The sequence below is a fragment of the Chiloscyllium plagiosum genome, chromosome 20 (assembly GCF_004010195.1).
Source record: "Chiloscyllium plagiosum isolate BGI_BamShark_2017 chromosome 20, ASM401019v2, whole genome shotgun sequence".
Taxonomy (NCBI): Eukaryota; Metazoa; Chordata; class Chondrichthyes; order Orectolobiformes; family Hemiscylliidae; genus Chiloscyllium; species Chiloscyllium plagiosum.
The window spans coordinates 10,534,367-10,554,948 of record NC_057729.1 but is presented as its reverse complement, the minus strand read 5'-3'; the positions used below and the strand labels follow the sequence as shown (position 1 = coordinate 10,554,948).

At 41.7% G+C, this 20,582-nt stretch overlaps 1 protein-coding gene and 1 non-coding gene across 7 annotated transcripts in view; one reads left to right on the top strand and one right to left on the bottom strand.

Moving 5' to 3' along the window:
• Positions 1 to 15,103, top strand: part of LOC122560017 (bactericidal permeability-increasing protein-like) — a 56,907-nt gene extending 41,804 nt beyond the window's left edge. The window contains exons 18-20 of one of the 6 annotated variants that reach the window (XR_006314618.1): positions 6,766 to 6,823; positions 13,252 to 13,262; positions 15,091 to 15,102. Coding sequence is in view for 4 of the 6 variants with exons in the window: in XM_043710171.1 (XP_043566106.1) it covers positions 6,766 to 6,807 (42 nt within the window). In the remaining 2 variants the exon portion in view is untranslated. Of the gene's footprint in view, positions 1 to 6,765; positions 6,824 to 7,158; positions 7,729 to 13,251; positions 13,263 to 15,090 lie in introns of those variants that run through there. The other 5 variants (XM_043710171.1, XR_006314617.1, XM_043710173.1 and 2 more) reach the window with 5 other exon arrangements.
• trnai-aau lies at positions 5,432 to 5,506 on the bottom strand. The gene has a single exon. It is a non-coding gene; the product is annotated as a tRNA-Ile (tRNA).
• Positions 15,104 to 20,582: the final 5,479 nt, after the last annotated feature.

Sequence of the window (20,582 nt, the reverse complement as noted above, 5' to 3'; positions counted from 1 at the left end):
TTGTGCTAAGGCCACACCAGTGGAGGTAGGCTGCATTGCAACCTGTGTAGAACATGTTGAGCAAAGACTATTCTCACTGTGATGAAAGCCTGCCATTCAACAATGGGTTTCATCACAACAGCTTATCGGTGATCTGCCATGATGCCCATTCCTTAATCCGAATTCCTCGTGTTGGTCAATCATGGATCTTTGCACCATGGGTTAGGGCTATTAATCTAATCTAAACTTCCCCAATGATTCAACAGATTACGCAATGACTAGATGTGGTATGCAAACCACAAAGGGACTAGATTCAATCTGCGGTTTGGGTGGTAATTAAAACTTCACAGTTGGCATCATTACCTTTAAGGTAGGGAAGTGAAAATTAGCTCCTGTTTCTGGTCGTAACCTAATAATATTGAAAGTCAATAATCATGTTCCTCATGTGGAATCAGAATCAAGCTCAGATGTGATGCATTCACTGAAGACAAATGGTATGCTAGACTGTTTAGACTCACATTTGAACAAGTGCCACTTTAACATGCAACCAGAAAATACACTGGGAACAGCTGGCGGGAAAGTAATCAGGGAGCAGGTTTACAGCGAGTTATAAACAGAGATACACAATCCATTCAGCAGTTAGAATAGAGGGACTTTTCATTATCCTAATGAATTAGAATAGAGATATTATAAAGGACATAGAGGTAAGAGTGTGTTTGTGAGAATTTTATTTATTAATATGCATCTGACCTCATTCAAAGTGGGCATTTCCAGAACTGGTTTGGGGAATGAGGTGGCCAAATAGGTCAAGTGTCAGTTGGGAGAATGTTTAGGGAAAAGTGATCATTGTATCTTCAAGTTTAGTTTAACCATAAAAAGAACTAAAAGACAATCCTCTGGAGGAGGGAGTGAATGGATGTGCAATGAAACAATTTAAAGCTGTCCATGCCTAAATGCTACCGGATGTGGACAATATCCAGAGAAATTGAAAATAATATTCAAACCACACAAACTGCAAGGTCATGACCATCTCAACAAAGTAATAATCTAATCATTGTCGCTTGACAATCAATGATGTTAACATCACTGACTCCCCTAGTATTAACACCCTGCTGGTTTACCTTTGACCATAAATAGAAATTGACTAGCAGTATACATGAGGTATGTCCTTGGTGAGGTAGACATTCTTCCTCCAAGTTCCAGTGAATACAAATTTCTTCAGGAACATAGCTCCTTCATAACCAAATTGTTTCTTCATCCAAATTTCATTGTTAGGGGTGTAGTTTGACTGAGTGAACAAATCCGTCCAAATGAGGAAGCCACACTGGATAATGCCATCAAACTAGACTGAGGCAGGCAAGCTGGACTTAACTCAAAAAAAAGCGGAGATAATGTTGAACTAGGCAGAAAAGAACAGTAGGGAGTAGAAATTAAAAGGCCATGGTTGTCAGGACACTGGAAGGATCCCGGGGAACAGAGGAAGAAATAGGAGTATCACAACACAAGGGACAAGGGAGGCTACATATTCAGGTTGGGGAACACAATGGCGTATAGGTGTGCTGGGGTGCGACAGAGAATTGAATCAGGTTGGGCATGGGATCTGGATGAGAATGGGATCAGGTAGAAAAGGAGAAATATCAAGAGAGATGACTGAATGAAGCAAGGAGGAGATTGAAGAAAGACAGCGTGGATGCCAGTAGAAAGAAGAAGGCCATTACATTGGGGGCAATGGAGAAGTGTACTGTAGAGGGGAGGGGAGGGGGTAACAAAATCAGATGGAAAATTTACAACCACCAACTCCTGAATTATCTCGCAAAAGAAAGCCTCACAGAAAATCCCTACAGTGTGGAAACAGGCCATTTGGCCCTTCAAGTCCACACCCACCCTCCAAAGAACATCCCACACAGACCCTCACTATATTTATAGTTACCGAGGACATCCCTGGCCACAATGGCCTATTTAACATGACCAATCCACCTAACCTGCATTACTTTGGAAATGGCAGGAAACTGAAGCACCCGGAGGAAACCTCACACAGGCCTGGGGGAAATGTGCTAATGTGTTTGGACAAGATTTGTAGCTCTGGTTAAAGTCTGGATTTAAGTCTGCTCGCTGAGCTGGAAGGTTTGTCTTCAGACATTTCATCACCATGCTAGGTAACATCATCAGTGAGCCTCTGGTGAAGCGCTGGTGTTATGTCCCACTTTCTATTTATGTGTTTAGGTTACCTTGGGTTGGTGATGTAATGACCTGTGTTGGTGATGCAATTTCCTGTTCTTTTTCTCAGAGCATGGTAGATGGGGTCCAAATTGATGTGTTTGTTTATGTTGAAATGTTCGCGTTGAAATGCCATGCTTCTAGGAATTCTCATGTGTGTCTCCATTTGGCTTGTCCTAGGATGGATGTGTTGTCCCAAAGTGGTGTCCTTCCTTATCTGTATGTAAGGATACTAGTGATAATGGGTCATGCCTTTTTGTGGCGAGTTAATGTTCATGTATTCTGGTGGCTAGTTTTCTGCTTGTTTGTCCAATGTAGTGCTTATTAGAGGGGAGAATGACTGGGTTTCTGGACATGTTTTGTCTGCTTGTTTGGGTTTGTTACTGAGAAATCGGCAGGATGTGTTCATTGTTTACCTGTTCTTTTTGAATATGCTGTATAGGTGATTTTCCTCTGCTCTTCGTAGTTCCTCTGTGCTGCAGTGTCTGGAGGCTTGTTGAAATAATGTTCTAATGCAGCTTCGTTTGTGGCTGTTGGATGTGGATGATTGCTTCTGTAGTTCAGTATTTGGTCTGTATGTATTGTTTTCCTATGGACACCATTGACTGTTTGCTCTTCTGTGACATCTAGGAATGGCAGTATGGTATTGTTTTCCTCCTCTTTTGTGAATTTTATGCCATTCAGGGTATTATTGATGGGCTTGAAGGTTTCCTTTAATTTGTTTTGCTTAGTGATGACAAAGGTGTCATCCACATAACGGACCCAAAGTTTGGAGAAGATTGGTTGGCAGGGCTGTTTGTTCACATTTCTGCATCTGCTAAATTCCCTGATATTGGAGATTCCATGGGTGTTCCGTGGGTGTGTCTGTAAGTTTGTTATTGAAGGTAAGGCAAAGATCCACTAGCTTGATGATGTTGTCCTTGCTGATGAAGTTGGTGGTTTTTGGTGTATGTGTCTTTGTTTCTTCTAATAGTGTAGTCAGTGTTTCCTTGGCCAGGTTGATGTTGATGGATATAAAACATGGCTGTTATGTCAAAGGAAACCATTATTTCACTCTCTTCTATCTTGGTGTCTTTGGTGTTCAAGAATTCTTGGTTGGAGTGAATGGAGTGGCGTGAGTCTTCTACTAAGTGTTTCAGTCTTTGGTGTAGTTCCTTCGCTAATCTGTATGTTGGTGTTCCAGGTAGTGAGACTATGGGTCTGAGAGGGCCTCCTGGTTTGTGAATTTTGCATAATCCATAGACGCCTGGTGTTTTGGATCTGTCTGGTTTCATTTTTTGGAAGTTTGTCTTGTTTAATTCTCCAGATTTCTGAAGTTTTTGAATGTGCAAACTCCACACAGTCACCGAAGGCTGGAATTGAACTCAGGTTCCTGGTGCTGTGAGGCAGCACTGCTAATCACTGAGACACTGTGCTGCCTCATAATGTGCACTACAAATTTGCACGAGTGGGAAGCAATGGCCTCATGGTATTATCATTGGACTGTCCATCCAGGGACCCAAATAATGTTATGGGGACCTGGGCTTTGATCCTGCCATGGCAGATGGTGGTATTTCATTACAATTTTTAAAAGTATCTGGATTTAAGAGTCTAATAATGATCATGAATTCATTGTTGATTTTCGGGAAAAGCCCGTCTGGTTCACTACTATTGTTAATTGAAGTAAACTGGCATCCTTACCTGGTCGGGCCTACACGTGACCCAAGACCCACAGCAATCTGGCTGACACTTAAATACCCTCTGTGCAATTAGGAACAGGCACGAAATGTTGGCCTCGCCAGTGACGCACTCATCCTGTGAATGAACTTTAAAAATCAGCAGCAGGTGTGAGCTATGTTTATACAGCACAAACACACCTAACTTCGGGAATTAAAACAGAAACTGATATTGTGCAAGACCTCAGTCGAATGCTTAGCACGGAAGGGAAATACTCACAGTTGAATAAGTTCTGTTAGGTCCTAAAACTGACATTCCAACTCTGTTTCATGATTCATTAAACTCTGAGAAGAATAGGACCTAACAATCACCAGCAGTGCTTGAAGTGATGTGGTTTCTTCTACATTAGCATCAGCAAACTACTACACAGGGACTTTCGTTCTTATTGAAGTCTATGGTGTGGCACTTTGTCCAGTTATGTTGGTATTATATTATATGTAGAGTTGACTGACTCAGTCTAACTGTGTGCACATTGGTTCACTGACTGAATGGACAGAGAATCCTTTAAACAAGAGTGTCACATATTGTGACATCATCTAGCTTTATTAAAGATATGTTGCCTTTCTGAGAACTGAGCAAGATAATAGTGCTGATGGTTACCCAAGGTTTATTCCTCTTGCAGCCATACAGGAGCTTTCAAAGACCCATAGATCTAAACGCTAAGGCCATGAGGGTTGGAATCATTATGCAGTCTGTGGCTTGGAAGGTCACAGGGCAGAGGACAATAAGGGCACCTTCAGTCAGATTGATCAATTTGTAAATGCTTGGAAAGTAATGCAAAGATTAAGACTACAGAGATCTGGCAGAATAGGGGAGAGGAAATCATCTCACAGAAGGTGCATCTCACCATTCAGAGGTGGTTGGAGGGCAGGCTTTCCCCTAACACAGCCAGCTTGACAATGGCCAAAAGGGTGGCTAGGCTGGGTCAGATCTCAAATAGAAAACAACATCGCAGTTCTGAAATGTCTTTTTTTTAGATTAGATTTCCTACAGTGTGGAAACAGGCCCTCTGCCCCCAACAGTCCACACCAACCCTCTGAAGAGTAACCCACCCAAACCCATTTCCCTCTGACTCAGCCAACACGATGGGCAATTTAACATGTCCAATTCACCTAGCCTCTCAGTCTGTTTCACAGTGATACTGACCAAGTGCACCCTCCTCCCAGTCTGTTACACAGTGATACTGACTCACTGCACACTCCTCCCGGTCTGCTTCACTGTGATACTGACACATTGCGCACTCCTCACAGTCAGCTTCAATGATATTAACCCACTGCACCGTCCTACCAGTCTGCTTCACAGTGATACTGACCCACTGCACACTTTTCTCAATCTGTTCATCTTTACACTGTGGGAGGAAACCACAGCACCCGGAGGAAACACACGCAGGCACAGGGAGAATATGCAAACTCCACACAGGTAGTCACCCGAGGCTGGAATCGAACCTGGGACCCTGGTGCTGTCACGCAGCAGTGCTAACCACTGAGCCATCGTGCTGCCCCCAGCAACCTTCACTGGCTGGTCCAGTGGGGGGATTGAACCCACAACCTTGGCATTATTAGCACCACACTCTAACCAGCTGAGCTAACCGACCAATGCTTCACTGCTCAGTACATTCTGCAATCAACTTAATCCACAGTGGTAATAGTATTGCTGTCATTAGGAAGGAGGAGGAGAAAGAGAGGAAGGGATGCCCAGCACCACCAGTTCCAGAGAGATGAGGTTCAGAGGGTAGTAACTTTGCCTGAAGCAATGCACTGAGAGAGGGTGTACTGAAGGTGGAGCAGCTATAGGGGAATAATTGAAAAGTAGTGTCAAAGACATCTTCACCTGTCCAAGGACACCATCACCTACATCTGCCCTCTTCTTCAGGTAGACCGGCAGTGGGCAGCTTCGGAGGCGGCACTGTACTTGATGTGATGTGTTGCTATAAAATAATTATAGTAGAGATCCAGCAACATTGTGTTTTCCCTGCTCTGCCTGGTTTTAAAAGTTGGTGGGGGAGAAAGAGGGGTAAAATATATCATCCATCACAACAGAGACTTAGGAGTGCTTGTACATGAATCGCTATAAGTTGATTTGCAGGTAATCAGGAAGGCAAACAGAATATTGGCTTTCATTGCTAAAGGGATTGAACTTAAGAGCAGGGAGGTTCTGCTGCAATTGTACAAGGTGTTGGTGAGGCCACACCTGGACTATTGTGCACAGTTCTGGTCTCCTTACTTGAGGAACAATAATCTGGCTTTGGAGGTGATGCAGAGGAGCTTCGCCAGGTTGATTCCGGAGATGAGGGAGTTACTGTATGGAGAGAGGTTGATCCGCCTGGGACTGTACTCGCCAGAAGTTAGAACAATGAGAGGGGAACGTTTAGAAACAAAAAAATGATGCAAGGGTTAGATAAGATAGAGGCAGATAAGTTATTTCCGCTGGTGGACGAGACTAGGACTAGGGGACATGGCCTCATGATTAGGGGCAGTAGATTTAGGACAAAGATGAGAAGGAACTGCTTTCCTCAGAGAATAGTGATTCTATGGAACTCTCTGCCCAGGGGAGCAGTAGAGACAGCTTCATTAAATATATTCAAGACACAGTTGGATGGGTTATTGCGTGTTAGGGGAATTAAGGGTAATGTGGATAATGCAGGTTGGAGGAGCTGAGACATTGGGTAGATCAGCCATGATTTTAATGAATGGCAGAGCAGACTCAATGGGCCAAATAGCCTACTCCTGCTTCTATTATTCTGAAACTATGAATGAACCCTTCATGTCTACAATATGCATTCAGCATGTAATTCTATAGATTGTGCCAATGTGTACTTAACTGTAATGTAATTATTATCTGTCTGTTTTTCAGGGTTTAATCGTGATCACCACTGATATTAAGTACAGAAACTGAAAGCAGAATACTTCAAACATTAAATATATTCAAGACACAGTTGGATGGGTTATTGCGTGTTAGGGGAATTAAGGGTAATGTGGATAATGCAGGTTGGAGGAGCTGAGACATTGGGTAGATCAGCCATGATTTTAATGAATGGCAGAGCAGACTCAATGGGCCAAATGGCCTACTCCTGCTTCTATTACTCTGAAACTATGAATGAACCCTTCATGTCTACAATATGCATTCAGCATGTAATTCTATAGATTGTGCCAATGTGTACTTAACTGTAATGTAATTATTATCTGTCTGTTTTTCAGAGTTTAATCGTGGTCACCACTGATATTAAGTACAGAAACTGAAAGCAAAATACTTCAAAATGCAAAGTGCAGAAACACTGTTAAATTCATCTATGGTTAACAGTCAAGACCCACCTATACCTTCTTGTACTCTCACATGATTCCCCTAAATGTCAACACAGATTACAAAAGCTTTGCATCATTGCATATCTAGAATGAGTAATGTGCTTCTTTCAATTAATACCTTTTATTATTATTTAGCAATTGCAAATTCCTGAAGTCACCACTTGCTAATATGTAGCATTAAGTCCATAAGGAACAGGAATAGGCTATTCGGCCTCTTAAGCTTATTCTACCATTGAATAGGATCGTGGATGATCTGACATTGCTCATATCCACCTTTCTTGCATTTTCCCATAACCCCTGATTCCCAGACTTATTAAGAATTTATCTATCTCAGCCTTATAGAGAAGGCTTACAGAGAAGGACTCTGACTCCACAGGTCTCTGTGGCAAGGAGTTCCAAAGATCCTCAACCGTCTGAGAGAAGAAATTCCACATCATCTCATAATTGGTATTTCTCCTCAAAGTGCATAAAGCATTTTGTGCTAAGGCCACACCAGTGGAGGTAGGCTGCATTGCAACCTGTGTAGAACATGTTGAGCAAAGACTATTCTCACTGTGATGAAAGCCTGCCATTCAACAATGGGTTTCATCACAACAGCTTATCGGTGATCTGCCATGATGCCCATTCCTTAATCCGAATTCCTCGTGTTGGTCAATCATGGATCTTTGCACCATGGGTTAGGGCTATTAATCTAATCTAAACTTCCCCAATGATTCAACAGATTACGCAATGACTAGATGTGGTATGCAAACCACAAAGGGACTAGATTCAAATTGCGGATTCTGTGGTAATTAAAACTTTACAGTTGGCATCATTACCTTTAAGGTAGGGAAGTGAAAATTAGCTCCTGTTTCTGATCGTAACCCAATAATATTGAAAGTCAATAATCATGTTCCTCATGTGGAATCAGAATCAAGCTCAGATGTGATGCATTCACTGAAGACAAATGGTATGCTAGACTGTTTAGACTCACATTTGAACAAGTGCCACTTTAACAAGCAACCGGAAAATACACTGGGAACAGCTGGCGGGAAAGTGGTCAAGGTGCAGGTTTACAGCGAGTTATAAACAGAGATACACAATCCATTCAGCAGTTCTCATAGAGGGACTTTTCATTATCCTAATGAATTAGAACAGAGATATTATAAAAGGACATGGAGGGGAAGAGTGTGTTTGAGAGAATTTTATTTATTAATATGCATCTGACCTCATTCGAAGTAGGCATTTCCAGAACTGGTTTGGGGAATGAGGTGGCCAAATAGGTCAAGTGTCAGTTGGGAGAATGTTTAGGGAAAAGTGATCATTGTATCTTCAAGTTTAGTTTAACCATAAAAAGAATTAAAAGACAATCCTCTGGAGGAGGGCGTGAATGGATGTGTAATGAAACAATTTAAAGCAGTCCATGCCTAAATGCTACAGGATCTGGACAATATCCACACAAATGCAAGGTAATGACAATCTCCACAAAGAAACAATCTAACCATTGTCCCTTGACAATCAATGGTATCCCCGTCACTGAATCCCCTAGCAGTATAAGTACTATGGCTGTTATAGCAGGTCGAAGGCTAGGAATCCTGCAGTGAGTAACTTGCTTCCTGACTACCCAAGTCTGTCCACCATCTACAAGGCACAAGTCAAGAGTGTAATAGAATAGTCAACACTCGCTGAGATGGGTACAGTTCCAACAAAACTCATGAAGCTTGACACTATCCAGTGTCCAGGACAAAGCAACCTGCTTGTTTGGCACCATATTCACAAACATTCACTTTCTCCATGACTGACACTCAGTTACAATGGTGTGCACTGTCAGCAGTATGAATTGCAGAATTTCACCAAGGCTCCTTAGACGACACCTCCCAAACCCATAACTGCTAAGACCAGAAGGATAAGGGAAACAGATACAAAAGGAGCACCACCTGCAAGTTGCCCTCTAAATCACTCATGGAAAGCATGGCAGCATGGCAGCAATTAGTGTCCAATTAGGTCCCACAAATTGCAAAGAGATAACACGCACTTCATCTGTTTTAATGGTATTGGTTGAGGGATAAGTTCTATCCAGTAGAGTAGGGAAATCTCCTCATCTCTTCAACTATGTCCAATTGCGATGGCAGTGAGGGGCCTTAATTTAATACTTCTTCCAAACAATGGCATCTCTGACAACTCAGCATTTCCTCAGCACTATCATGAGCTATCTCCGAGAAATTGTGTCAATTTTCTGGATTGCGGATTGCTAACCACTGAGCTACACCTGTCAAAGAATAAACACCAATAGTCCACCAGCAAAGACTAAATATTGCTATTGGTGCAATTCTTTCAACTGTTACAGCACACTTGAATTTTCTGGTTGCAATCCTGTGGGATCCAATGGGTGGCCATTCCATACAGACAGAAAATGTTTCAAATCTCATTGAATATATTCACACCCAAACACTTAGTGCACAATTACTGCTGATAAAATCTTCTAGAACAAGAATCTATCCATTTGTCCTACATGTTTCATGGACAAGTAATTTCAGGAAGTGCATTCTTACTATTAGCCTGCAGAACTTATCCCATCTTCCCATATCTCAGACTTAAGTAGTTATCAGTAATGAAGAACAACTGCTGATGTGAGATTACCTCCAACAGGATGTTGCCTGTTGTTATAAAGTGGAGGTTGAACACCCCCCTGCCCCGCCCCACCCCACCTCTGAGAACTAAAACTGAAGCCCCCAAAGAGGAGCACCTCCCCCTATAATCTGGAAAAAGAATGAAAAGTAGTGTGATCTGCATTTCAGCAACCTCTAGATGTTAAATAAAATAAATCCCTGCCACTCACTTTTAAAATCAACCAGCAATTTATCTAACTCTATCAGTGAACAAATTAACTAAACTATTAATAAACCCCTTCTAACTATTAACTATTCCTGATAAAACAAGATTCTACTGGTATACTGTTCCAATAAATATAAGTCCCAAACTTATAACAAAAAATATAATTTAGTCTCTTGAAATTACAGCCAGGTCACATGTCTTCCAGAATGTTCTGTGCCTTCTCCATTGATTCTTCTGTCGGGAATATATTTTCCGTTCATTCTTCTGTTCGGAATTTAGATGGTGCTTTCTCTAACACATAGATGAGCCTGTGAAGGCCCCTTGACTGCTAAAACCTGGAGGACAAGTTCAGCACTTGAGTGAGAGCACCAAGTCATCCTGATTAAGAACTATGCCACTGTTCCTTCACTGGGTCAAAATCTTTGAATGATCTCCCTGAAACATTGTTGGTGTACCTAAGCCACTTGGACAAAAGTGGTTCAAGATAGCAGCTCACCATCCACTTCTCAAGGGCCATGTGGATGGGCACTAACTGCTGGTCTAGTCCGGAATGCTTACATCCTGTGAAAAAATAAGGAAATTCACTTAACAACTTGGAAATGAATCAACAACCCAAAGATTCCCATGTGCTGCTACAAATGTCTCCACCTAAATTTGTGACTGAGGATGTAGACAAAATATATAATCCGCAGGGCTCATTGCAAACCTTAGATTTCAAAACCGCTTCTGGCTTCCTCAGTTTCAATTTCTGCCAATAGACATTTTGCTGTATATCTCATCTCAAAGTTCAATCACATGCTCTCCTCAAACAGAGCTGAATCTTCATTTTGTCAGAGTAAGAGTAGACTGAACACTATCCTTAACTCTCCGTCAATCAATGTGGAAACAGAGAAAGCAAGCATGATTCAACCACAATCTCTTGCCTTCTCGCTTTTGTCTCCTTACTAATCAAGAACCTACCGATCTGTATCTTAAATAATTTCAATAACTTGGCCTCCACTGCCCTCTGCGGCAATGTGTTCCACAGATTAACCAGCCGCTGGCTGAAGAAAAATCTCCTCGTCTCAGTTCTAAAGAACTATGAAGCTGTGCCCTTGGGTCCCACTCTCCCCCATGAGTGGAAACATCTTCACAATATCCACTCGATGCAGGTCTTTCAGTATTGTGTTAAGTTTCAATCAAATAACCCCTCGTCCTTCTAAACTCCATTCAGCGAAGAGTTCCCAACTGCACCTTATGTGACAAGGCCTTCATCCCTGGGATCATCCTTGTAAACCTCCTCTGAACCCTCTCCAACACCAGCACACCCTTACTCAGATACGGGGCCCAAAACTGCAAACAATATTGTAGCCCACATGGAGTCTGACCAGAGCTTTATACAGCCTCAGCAGTACATCTTTGCTCTTGTACTCTTAGCCCTCTTGAAATGAACACTAATGTTGCACTTGCCATTCTAACTACCCAGTGAATCTACATGTTAACCTTTAAGATAATCTTGAACAAGGGCTCCCCAGTCCCTTCAGAATCCTGATGGCTTTCCACCTTGTGAAAATAGATCAGACCTCTATTCTTTCTCTTAAAATGCACAATCTCACACTTACCCACATTGTATTCCATCTACCATTTCTTTGCCCACTCTCCGAGACAGTCCAATTCCTTCTGCAGCCTCCCTGCCTCCTCAACACTATCTACCTTTTCCACTGTCTTTCTGACATCTGTAAATTTAGCTCCAAAACTTCAGTCATTCCAGCTCCCATCTCGGTCTGGAAAAATGATCAAAGTCATACGCCACCAGGTTATAAGCTTAAAACCACCACTCTGGATGACAGGGCTTCCTGCATAACCCTTACTCAACAACAGGAAATGATTTGGCACGTCAAACAAACGTTGCGCACAGGAATTGGCAGGAAAATCTAAGAACCGAGCATTCTGACACAGGAGAGTTTCAAAGCGTCAGGTCACCGATCAGAGTATCTCAGAATGACTTAAACTCCAGGAAAAGTTTGGGAAGTTAGCAAAGTTAGTAAATTCCAGCGCAGCTGCATTGTAGCGAGAGCTTCCAGTAAACTGATATCTCAAATAGTTAGTTCCGGACTGGATTGCGAGAGGACACTTTGCAACACTCGCTTTGGATGGTCAACTGCTGATAATCACTTGGTTATATCAAATCTTTCACTTTTATTCTCAGCTTGGAGTGAGTGCATACACTTGCTGGTAAGGAAGTGTCTAAATCATCAATTTGAACAAACTCAATTTAGATTGTAATTTCTTATTTGCTTGAAGAGAAATCAACAGGCTTTAAAATTCTGTAGCTCTGAGCTTTGAATGGATTTATTTTCGAGGGATGCATTGAGAAAGCAGGCTGTTAAGAGCCGAGTGAAACTGGAACCACATTTCTTGGTGGGCTGGGCCACTTGGTTGAGGAACGTTAAATATACAATCGATTGTGATTAGGTGTGACTTACAATATAGTGCAGGAGATAAGTGTCAAACAGTTCAGTGGAGAAAGGAGAGAGGTATTTGCTTGATTTCTGCCTCAATGATGGATTTTCTGCCACATTCTAAAGATGTGCAGGCTAGGCAGATGACCATGGGAAATGCAGAGTCACAGGGATCGTGTGGGAAGATCAGAGTGGTCTTTTTGGGCCAAATGGCCTGCTTCCAAGCTGTAGGGATTCTATGGCTTTAGTCTATGATTTCCTTCCTGAAACGATATTAATAAACCAATTGGGTGTTTACATCAATTGATTGTGGTCACCTTTAAGTTTTAGGATGGCATGGTGGCTGAGTGGTTAGCACTACTGCCTCACAGTGCCAGGGACATGGGTTTGATTCCACCCTTGGTGACTGTCTGTGTGGAGTTTGCACTTTCTCTCTGTGTCTGTGTAGGTTTCCTCCAGGTGCTCTGGTTTCCTCACACAGTCTAAAGGTGTGCAAGTTAGGCAGATTAGCCATGCTAAGTTGCCCCATAGTGTTCAGTGATAGGTGGGTTAGCCATGGGAAACATAGGGGGATGGGTCTGGGTGGGATGCTGTTCGGTGTAGACCTTCTGGGCCAAATGGCCTGTTTCCACACTTTAGGGATTGTATGAATCGTAAGTATTTCTAGTCTTTAAAGTGAAAGTAAATTTCAGTTTGTGTTCAAGTCTGCAGTCATTTTTTTTCCCCCGGTTTAAAGATATCTTGTTAGATCTCAGATGGATATTTGTGTGTTAAAGGGAATTAATGCAATATGGTGTAAAGAGTAGGAATACTAGACTGGTTTTAATTAACAGCTTAAATGTGATAGAGATGGCCATTCGGATGATGTGTTGCAGTTGCAGCATGTGGGAGCTGCTGGTCACTAACGTGATCCAGATTGAACATGTCTTCGGTGAGTGTTTGCAGCTTGAGCTATTTTGGATCTGAGCTGAGGATCTGGAGCCTAAGCTGCAGATATTGCACTGCATCAGGGAGGGGAAAGGCTACCCGGACATTTTGGTCAAGGATGCAGCCATTCCTGAAATCAGGAAATTCAAAGTCAGTCTGTGATCAAGGATGGAAGGGTGTGAATGTAGATGAAGCAGCTATGGAGACACAAGGGGCAGCTCTTAAGGAGGCTCAATCCCTTCAATTGCACAACAGTGAGGTACTTTCAACCTGTGAGAACGAGAATGGGGACTGCAGGGAGCGAATTGACAATAACACCACTGTACAGGGAATCATTCAAGTTTGGGGGAGGAACTGGGAATAGAGTAGTCATAGAAGGCAGTATAATTAGGAGTATAGACACTGTTCTCTGCAACATGAGTCTCAAAAGTTACGTCACCCACCTGGTTTCAGAGTTAAGGACATCTCCACAGTAGAAGTAGAAGTTGGAGCAGGAGGGGAGGAATCTAGTTGTTGCTGCCATCTACATTGATAGCAATGACATTGATAAGACTGTAAAGGAGGATCTGCTGAAAGGTTTTGAACAGTCAGGAGCTAAACTAAAATGCAGAACTTCCATAGTGAAAACCTTGGGATTACTACCTGAACCACAGGCAAATTGATGTCAAGGAGTAAATGAGCAAATTGCATGGCTTGAATAATAGTGTGAGTGTAATAAACTTCACTTCATGGGGCATTGGCACTGATACGGGGCTAGAAAGGAGCTGATCCAGTTAATGAACATCACTCGAATCGTGCTGAGAGCAGTGTCCTGGTGAATCAAATAACTAGGATTTTAGAATGGGTTTTAAATTAATTGGAGGAGGGTAGAGGTTTTGGAAAGGAGAAAAATATGGGCATGAAAATCAAAAGGATACGACAGCATTGGAGGGAAACCATTAAAAAAGAAAACAGAAGGCCAGTCAGCTAATATTGATTATTGGGAAAATGTTTCAGTCTAATATAAAGAATGTAATAGCACAACATTTAGAAAGACATACTATAATCAAGCAGAGTCAGCATGTCATCATGGACAGGAAATCATGCCTAACAAATGTATTACTGTTCTTCAAGGAGAGACCAAGCAGTGTAGACAAGAGGGAACAAGTAGGTAGTCATACTCATAGAGATGTACAGCATGGGAACAATCCCTTCAGTCCAACTTGTCCATGCTGACCAGAAAACTTAGTCTAGTCCCATTTACCAGCATTTGGCCCATAGCCCCTTCCTGTTCATTTACCATTCCAGATGCCTTTAAATGTGTAGTTGTGCCAGCCTCTCCCATCACCTCTGTCAGATCATTCCATACACGCACCACCCCCATGTGAAAAAGTTGCCCTTTAAGTCTCTTTTAAATCTTTCCCCTCTCACCTTTACTCTATATCCTCCAGTTTTGAACTCCCCTACCCTGCGGAAAAGATCTTGACTAATCGCCCTGTCCATGCCCCTCATGCTTTTATAAACCTCTACAAGGTCACCCCCTCCAGGGAAAATAGCACCAACCTATTCTGCCTCTCCCTGTAGCTCAAACTCTCCAACCAGGGCAACATCCTTGTAAATCTTTCTGAACCTTTACAAGTTTAATAACATCTTTCCGACAGCAGGGAGACTGGAATTGAATGCTTTATTGTACACGTGGATTTCTAGAAGACCAGCAGAGAAGGTGCTGCACATGTAGTTATGATGGTTATTTTAGTTACTTATTCCTACGTATGAGACTACTTAATAAGATAAGATTCCATGGTGTTCAGGTTCTATATGAGCATGGAAAGAGGATGAGCGAACTAATGGAAGACCGAGTTGGGATAAAGGAGGCATTTTCAGGATGGCAACCTGCAACTAGTAGAGTGGCACAAGGATCAGCTGGGGCCACAATTAATATGATACATATTGATGACCTGAGTGAGAGAAATGAATGTATTATCATAAAGTTAATGGATAACAAAAATAGATGGGAAGGCAAGTAGTGAGGCAACAGAAGGATAGAGACAGGTTAAGTGAGTAAGCACAACCTTGGTGGATGGAAGAAAATTTGGAAAAATGTGAGGGTATTTGCTTTGACAGGAAGAACAGAGGAGTTAAATATTGCTCCTGGAAAGACTGCAGAAAGCTGCAGCTTGGGGGGTTTGGAGGTCCCAGTGCATGAATCTCAACAAGCTGAAGTGGCGAATAGAGAAGACAAATGGAATATTGGTTTTTCTTTCAAATGGATTGGGCTGTAAAAATAGCGCCATCTTATTAAAACTATAAAAAGCAATGGTCAGGCCATAACTGGAATAGCTTTAAATAGGTTTGGTGCAGTTATTTGAGGAAAGATATACTGGCATTGGACGAAGGTGAAAGTGAGGACTGCAGATGCTGGAGATCAGAGTCGAGAGTGTGGTGCTAGGAAAGCACAGCAGGTCAGGCAGCATTCGAGGAGCAGGAGAATTGACGTCCAGAGAAGGTTGATTCAATTGATCCTAGGTATGGAGCGATGTTCTTATGAGGAAAGATTGAATAGGTTGGATTCATTTGAGCTTAGGAAAATGAGAGGAGGACCAATTGAAACATACAGGATTTTTAGAGAACTTGATAGGGTGAAGGGATTGTTTCCTTTTGTGGGGAAGTCTAGGACCAGAGAGTGTAATCTCAGAATAAAATATTGTTCTTTTAAGACAGAAATGAGGACGATTTTTCTCTCTTGGAGAGTGGTGAACCTGTGGAATTCTTTACCAAGACAGCTGACAGTTAAGTTTGTTCAAGGCTGAGACAGAGAGATTTCTAATCAGTGAGGGATTAAGGTTATAGGGATAAATCAGGCGAGTGAAGTTGAAGATTATCAGATCAACCATGATCTCATTGAATGGGATACAGACTTGGTGGGCTGAATAGTCGACTTCTATTCCTATGTGTTATGATCTAATAGACTTGAGGATAAATCACTTATTGAAATTACAACAAGACACAATAGTATGTTACAAAGCACCATTTATAGTGGATACATGAAGGGATTTCAGTCCCAGTGCTTCCCAAGCTTCATCCATTCCCAAGGTAGTTCAGGGTTGGGGCCTGTTCCCAACTCTTTCTCCAGGAGAGAAAGAAAATCAATAAGTCACAGAATTGTTGGGGCATTCAGTCTAACGTGTCTGCGCTGGTATTTTAAATGTGTCAATCTTCTGCCTTTTCAAAGGCTACACTTTGTTTAAATTTAAATAATCATTTAAAACCTCTTGAATGCCTCAGTTGAACCTACTTCCACCACACAGTTCATTCTATATTTTATTCACTGTGTAAAAAGTTTTTATTTCACCTCATATTTGTTTCTTTTGCAAAACACTTCAAAAGTGCACTATCTGGCTTTATCAGTGAACAGTTTCTCCTTATTTACTCTATCTAGACCCCTCATGAACTCCTTTATCTAATCTCCTCTTAGCTTTCTTCTCTCCAGTACTAACCTCTTCAATTTATTCTCAAAACTGAAGTACCTAATCCCTGGAACAATATGTGTAAATATCCTCTGTAATGCATTCACACCCTTCCTGTAATATTGAGCCCAGACGCACGCATTACTCCAACTGAGGTCTATCCACTGTCTTCTGTCCATTCATTATAAACTCCTTGATCTTGTACTGTATACTCCAATAAATGAAGCCTAGAATACTGCAGGCATCATTAACATCTCTTGACACTTGTATTGCCACCATTCATGACTTATGCACCCTGGTCTTTCAATGTTTTTTGTACCAAAGTACATCACCTCACACTTAGGGTCATAAAGTCATACAGCATGAAAACGGACACTTCAGTCCAACCAGTCCACGCTGAATATAATTCCAAACTAAACTTGTTCCACCTGCCTATTCCTGGTCCATATAGCACCAATCCTTCCCTATTCATTTGCCTATCCAAACATTGTAATCCACCAACATCCACCACTTTCTCTGCAAGTTCATTCTATATGCAAACTACCCTCTGCCTCTTTTTAATGTCTTTTTTAAATCTATCTCCTCTCATCTTGAAAATGTGCCCGAGTTTTGAAATCCCACATCCTGGGGAATGGACAATTACTACTAACTCTATCTCTACCTCTCATTATTTTAAAAACGTCTATCAGGTCGCCCCTCAACCTCCTACACTCCAGCCAAAAAAACCTCCCAGTCTATTCAGCCTTTCTTTATAACTCAAACTTTCCATACCCAGCAATATCCTAGTTATTCTCTTCTGAACCCTCTCCAGCTTAATAATATCCATCCTATAACTGGGCGACCAGAACAGGTCACATTCCCTGCATTGAACTTTATCGGTCACCCATTCTCCCACTCCATCAACTTATCAATGCACTTTGGAAGTTCTACATTAGCCTCCTTACAATTGAACCAGGTTTTCTGTCTTCCCAAACTATGTAAATTTTCCATGCTGGCCAAGATCAAGATCATATATGTATGACGAAAAGCAAATGTCCAATATTGAGTTCTAGGGAACACCTATAAAATTTCTTCCATCCTTGAAAAATAATATATTGCTCCAGTCCCTTTCCCTCGGCAACTTTTGATTTCAAGAGCTGTAACTTCACAAACTATTGTATAATATTGAACACCTTTTGGAAGTCCATATAAACCACATCAACGGCAGTCCCCTCATAAACCCTCTCCATTACCTTCTGAAAACTAACTCCAGCCAAATTAGTGAAACATGATTTTTCCTTAACAAATCCATGTTGACTCTTCTAAAAGTGCTATAAGTCTACTATCCTTCACTGCCCTACCCATTCCTACTCTCTTCTCCAGACATCCATCTTTAGGCAAGGAGTAAGTGAGCACTTAGGAAAAGTAAAACTGTGTTTTTGACTCAGACATCAAGTTGGATTTTACCTTTCCATCTCATCCACACTGACTTCCATCTCTTGATAAAATGACCAAGAGGTGAGAGAGGAACAAGGAAACCTTAACGCAACTCACTATAATCAATAATTCTTACCTCTCCTTTTCTGAATTCATCCAGCAAAATCAAGAAGATGGGAGCCTGCTTCAGAAGGCAAAGAGAAAGACCAAAGCAAGATAACAATGAGGATGCAGCAGGTAATGACAACAAGAAGAACAACAAGAGGCGGAGGAGTAAACCTAATGATAAGACTAACCAGTGTAGGTGCTGTGCCTCAGTTGATTGCAGCGAACACAGATGTTGTTTAGTAGACTGTTTTTGTTTAGGAATTGATGACTCAGAGGAATACAATTGTTTTGGAGGTCTTTGGGATTCAGGAAACTGTGATTTGGGAGACTGCGATACAGGAGACTGCGATACAGGAGACTGCGATACAGGAGGCTGTGATTTGGGAGACTGCATATAAGCAAGCCTTGACTTCTGATTTAGGAGATACTTAACTTGTCACTTTTGGATACTGAGGCCAATAGACCTTGGGGGATTCTAACTGTTCTGTAACATGTTACCAGAAGGCACTTTACACCCATGAACATTTAGAGACTAACTCACTACTGATACCACAAACTGATCTCACCTATTTGAGTCATACAGAAAATTCTAGTAAATGCTTGGGATAGACACATATTGAAAGGAAATTAGTGCTTGAGTTTTAAGTATTAGAAGCTTCCTGTTTCAGTGACATCTGACAAACGTTTTCTTAAAGATTACAATCTCAGTACATCCAAAACACGGAATGAAACGTTTATGAAGTGACATTGATTTTAGGTAAACATGTCCTGAGTCAGAAAAAAATGTAGTACACCAAAAAAAGAGCAAAATTAATGACTGGTGTAAATGTGTCTCTGAATTAACTGTGGATTAACATCAATTATCCCATTGCCCTCTCTGTCAATGGTTGCATTCATAGCTCAACATATGCTTCAAGAATAGGATTTCATCTTTAATTTGGGTATCTTTCAAACTACAAATCTAAATATGAACTTTAGTAAAATTCAGCTTCAGCTATCCTTCAATCTAATGATTTTAAATGCACTTTAGTACCCAATGAATTAACAAACATTATATTAAATATTCATCCAGCTAATATTACCATGACAAAGCCATGTTTCCTTTTGAATATTGACTCCAGCTAGAAAATATATCTAATTACTGAATGAAAATATACAAACATCCCATGTTTGCTGCTGAAACATCTCCCTCTCTCTTGTCTCTCAATGAGACAAAATAGTTCAACACCAGTGAAGTTAATGTGACACTAAGACCATGAGTGACAGTGATAGGTGAAAGCTGAGGCAGTGATCAGAACTCTACAGTCCAGTCCCTTTAATTCACAAGATGGAAGCTTATGGGGACCTGAATGACATAGATCATGCTGTAAAATCTCAGAGGAATCATATGAAAACTCCTGTCAAGCCTTTCTCCATTTCAACCAGCTATATTTTCCAACTCAGTTCCCACATTGAGGCGAGATTCTCACCTCATTACTATTAACTTTCCATTTTACCATCTGCCAAGATGCTGAGAATACTTGATACAAAAGTAAGAGTTGGTCAGATGGGCAACTTTAGCTCATCACTTGCCCTTCCAGACCTCCATCTCAGACACCCAGCAATATTGGGGCTCCATGAACACTGGTCATACGCACCGCATCCATTAACGTTAGCTTAGAACATTTGCCAGACTCTCTAGATCATCAACGAGGTAAAAACAATGACTGCAGATGCTGGAAACCAGATTCTGGATTAGTGGTGCTGGAAGAGCACCTCTAGATCATCATAATACATCTCCGATCCACCAACAGTTTAAAAATGCACTTTGGAGCACACTAGGAACTATTACTGCAGTGCCATTGCAAGGACATCTTACATACAGAGACAGACACCCAACACACAGATTGGACCAGGCTGTAGCACAGCTGTTTACATGCTCCCTTTGTATGCTCTCATTGCTCTTTGACCCTACTTGGATGTTCACTGCCTCTCTGCTTTGCCTTGCATAAGAACCTCCTCATAAGAACCACCACCTTGTCTCGTTTTTTTTACCATATTGTAGGCCACTTTCACATGGAAGAAGAGAAAGGGAGGTATTAAGGGAGATGAATGTGGCTGGTACAGCTATTAGTCTTGGTGCAGGTGAGTGGGGGGAGGGGAGTGATGAATTATCCCAAGCAATAGCGTAGGCTTCACAGTGGCAGTGCAGGGTTAGCAGTGTGGGGCGTTGGGCT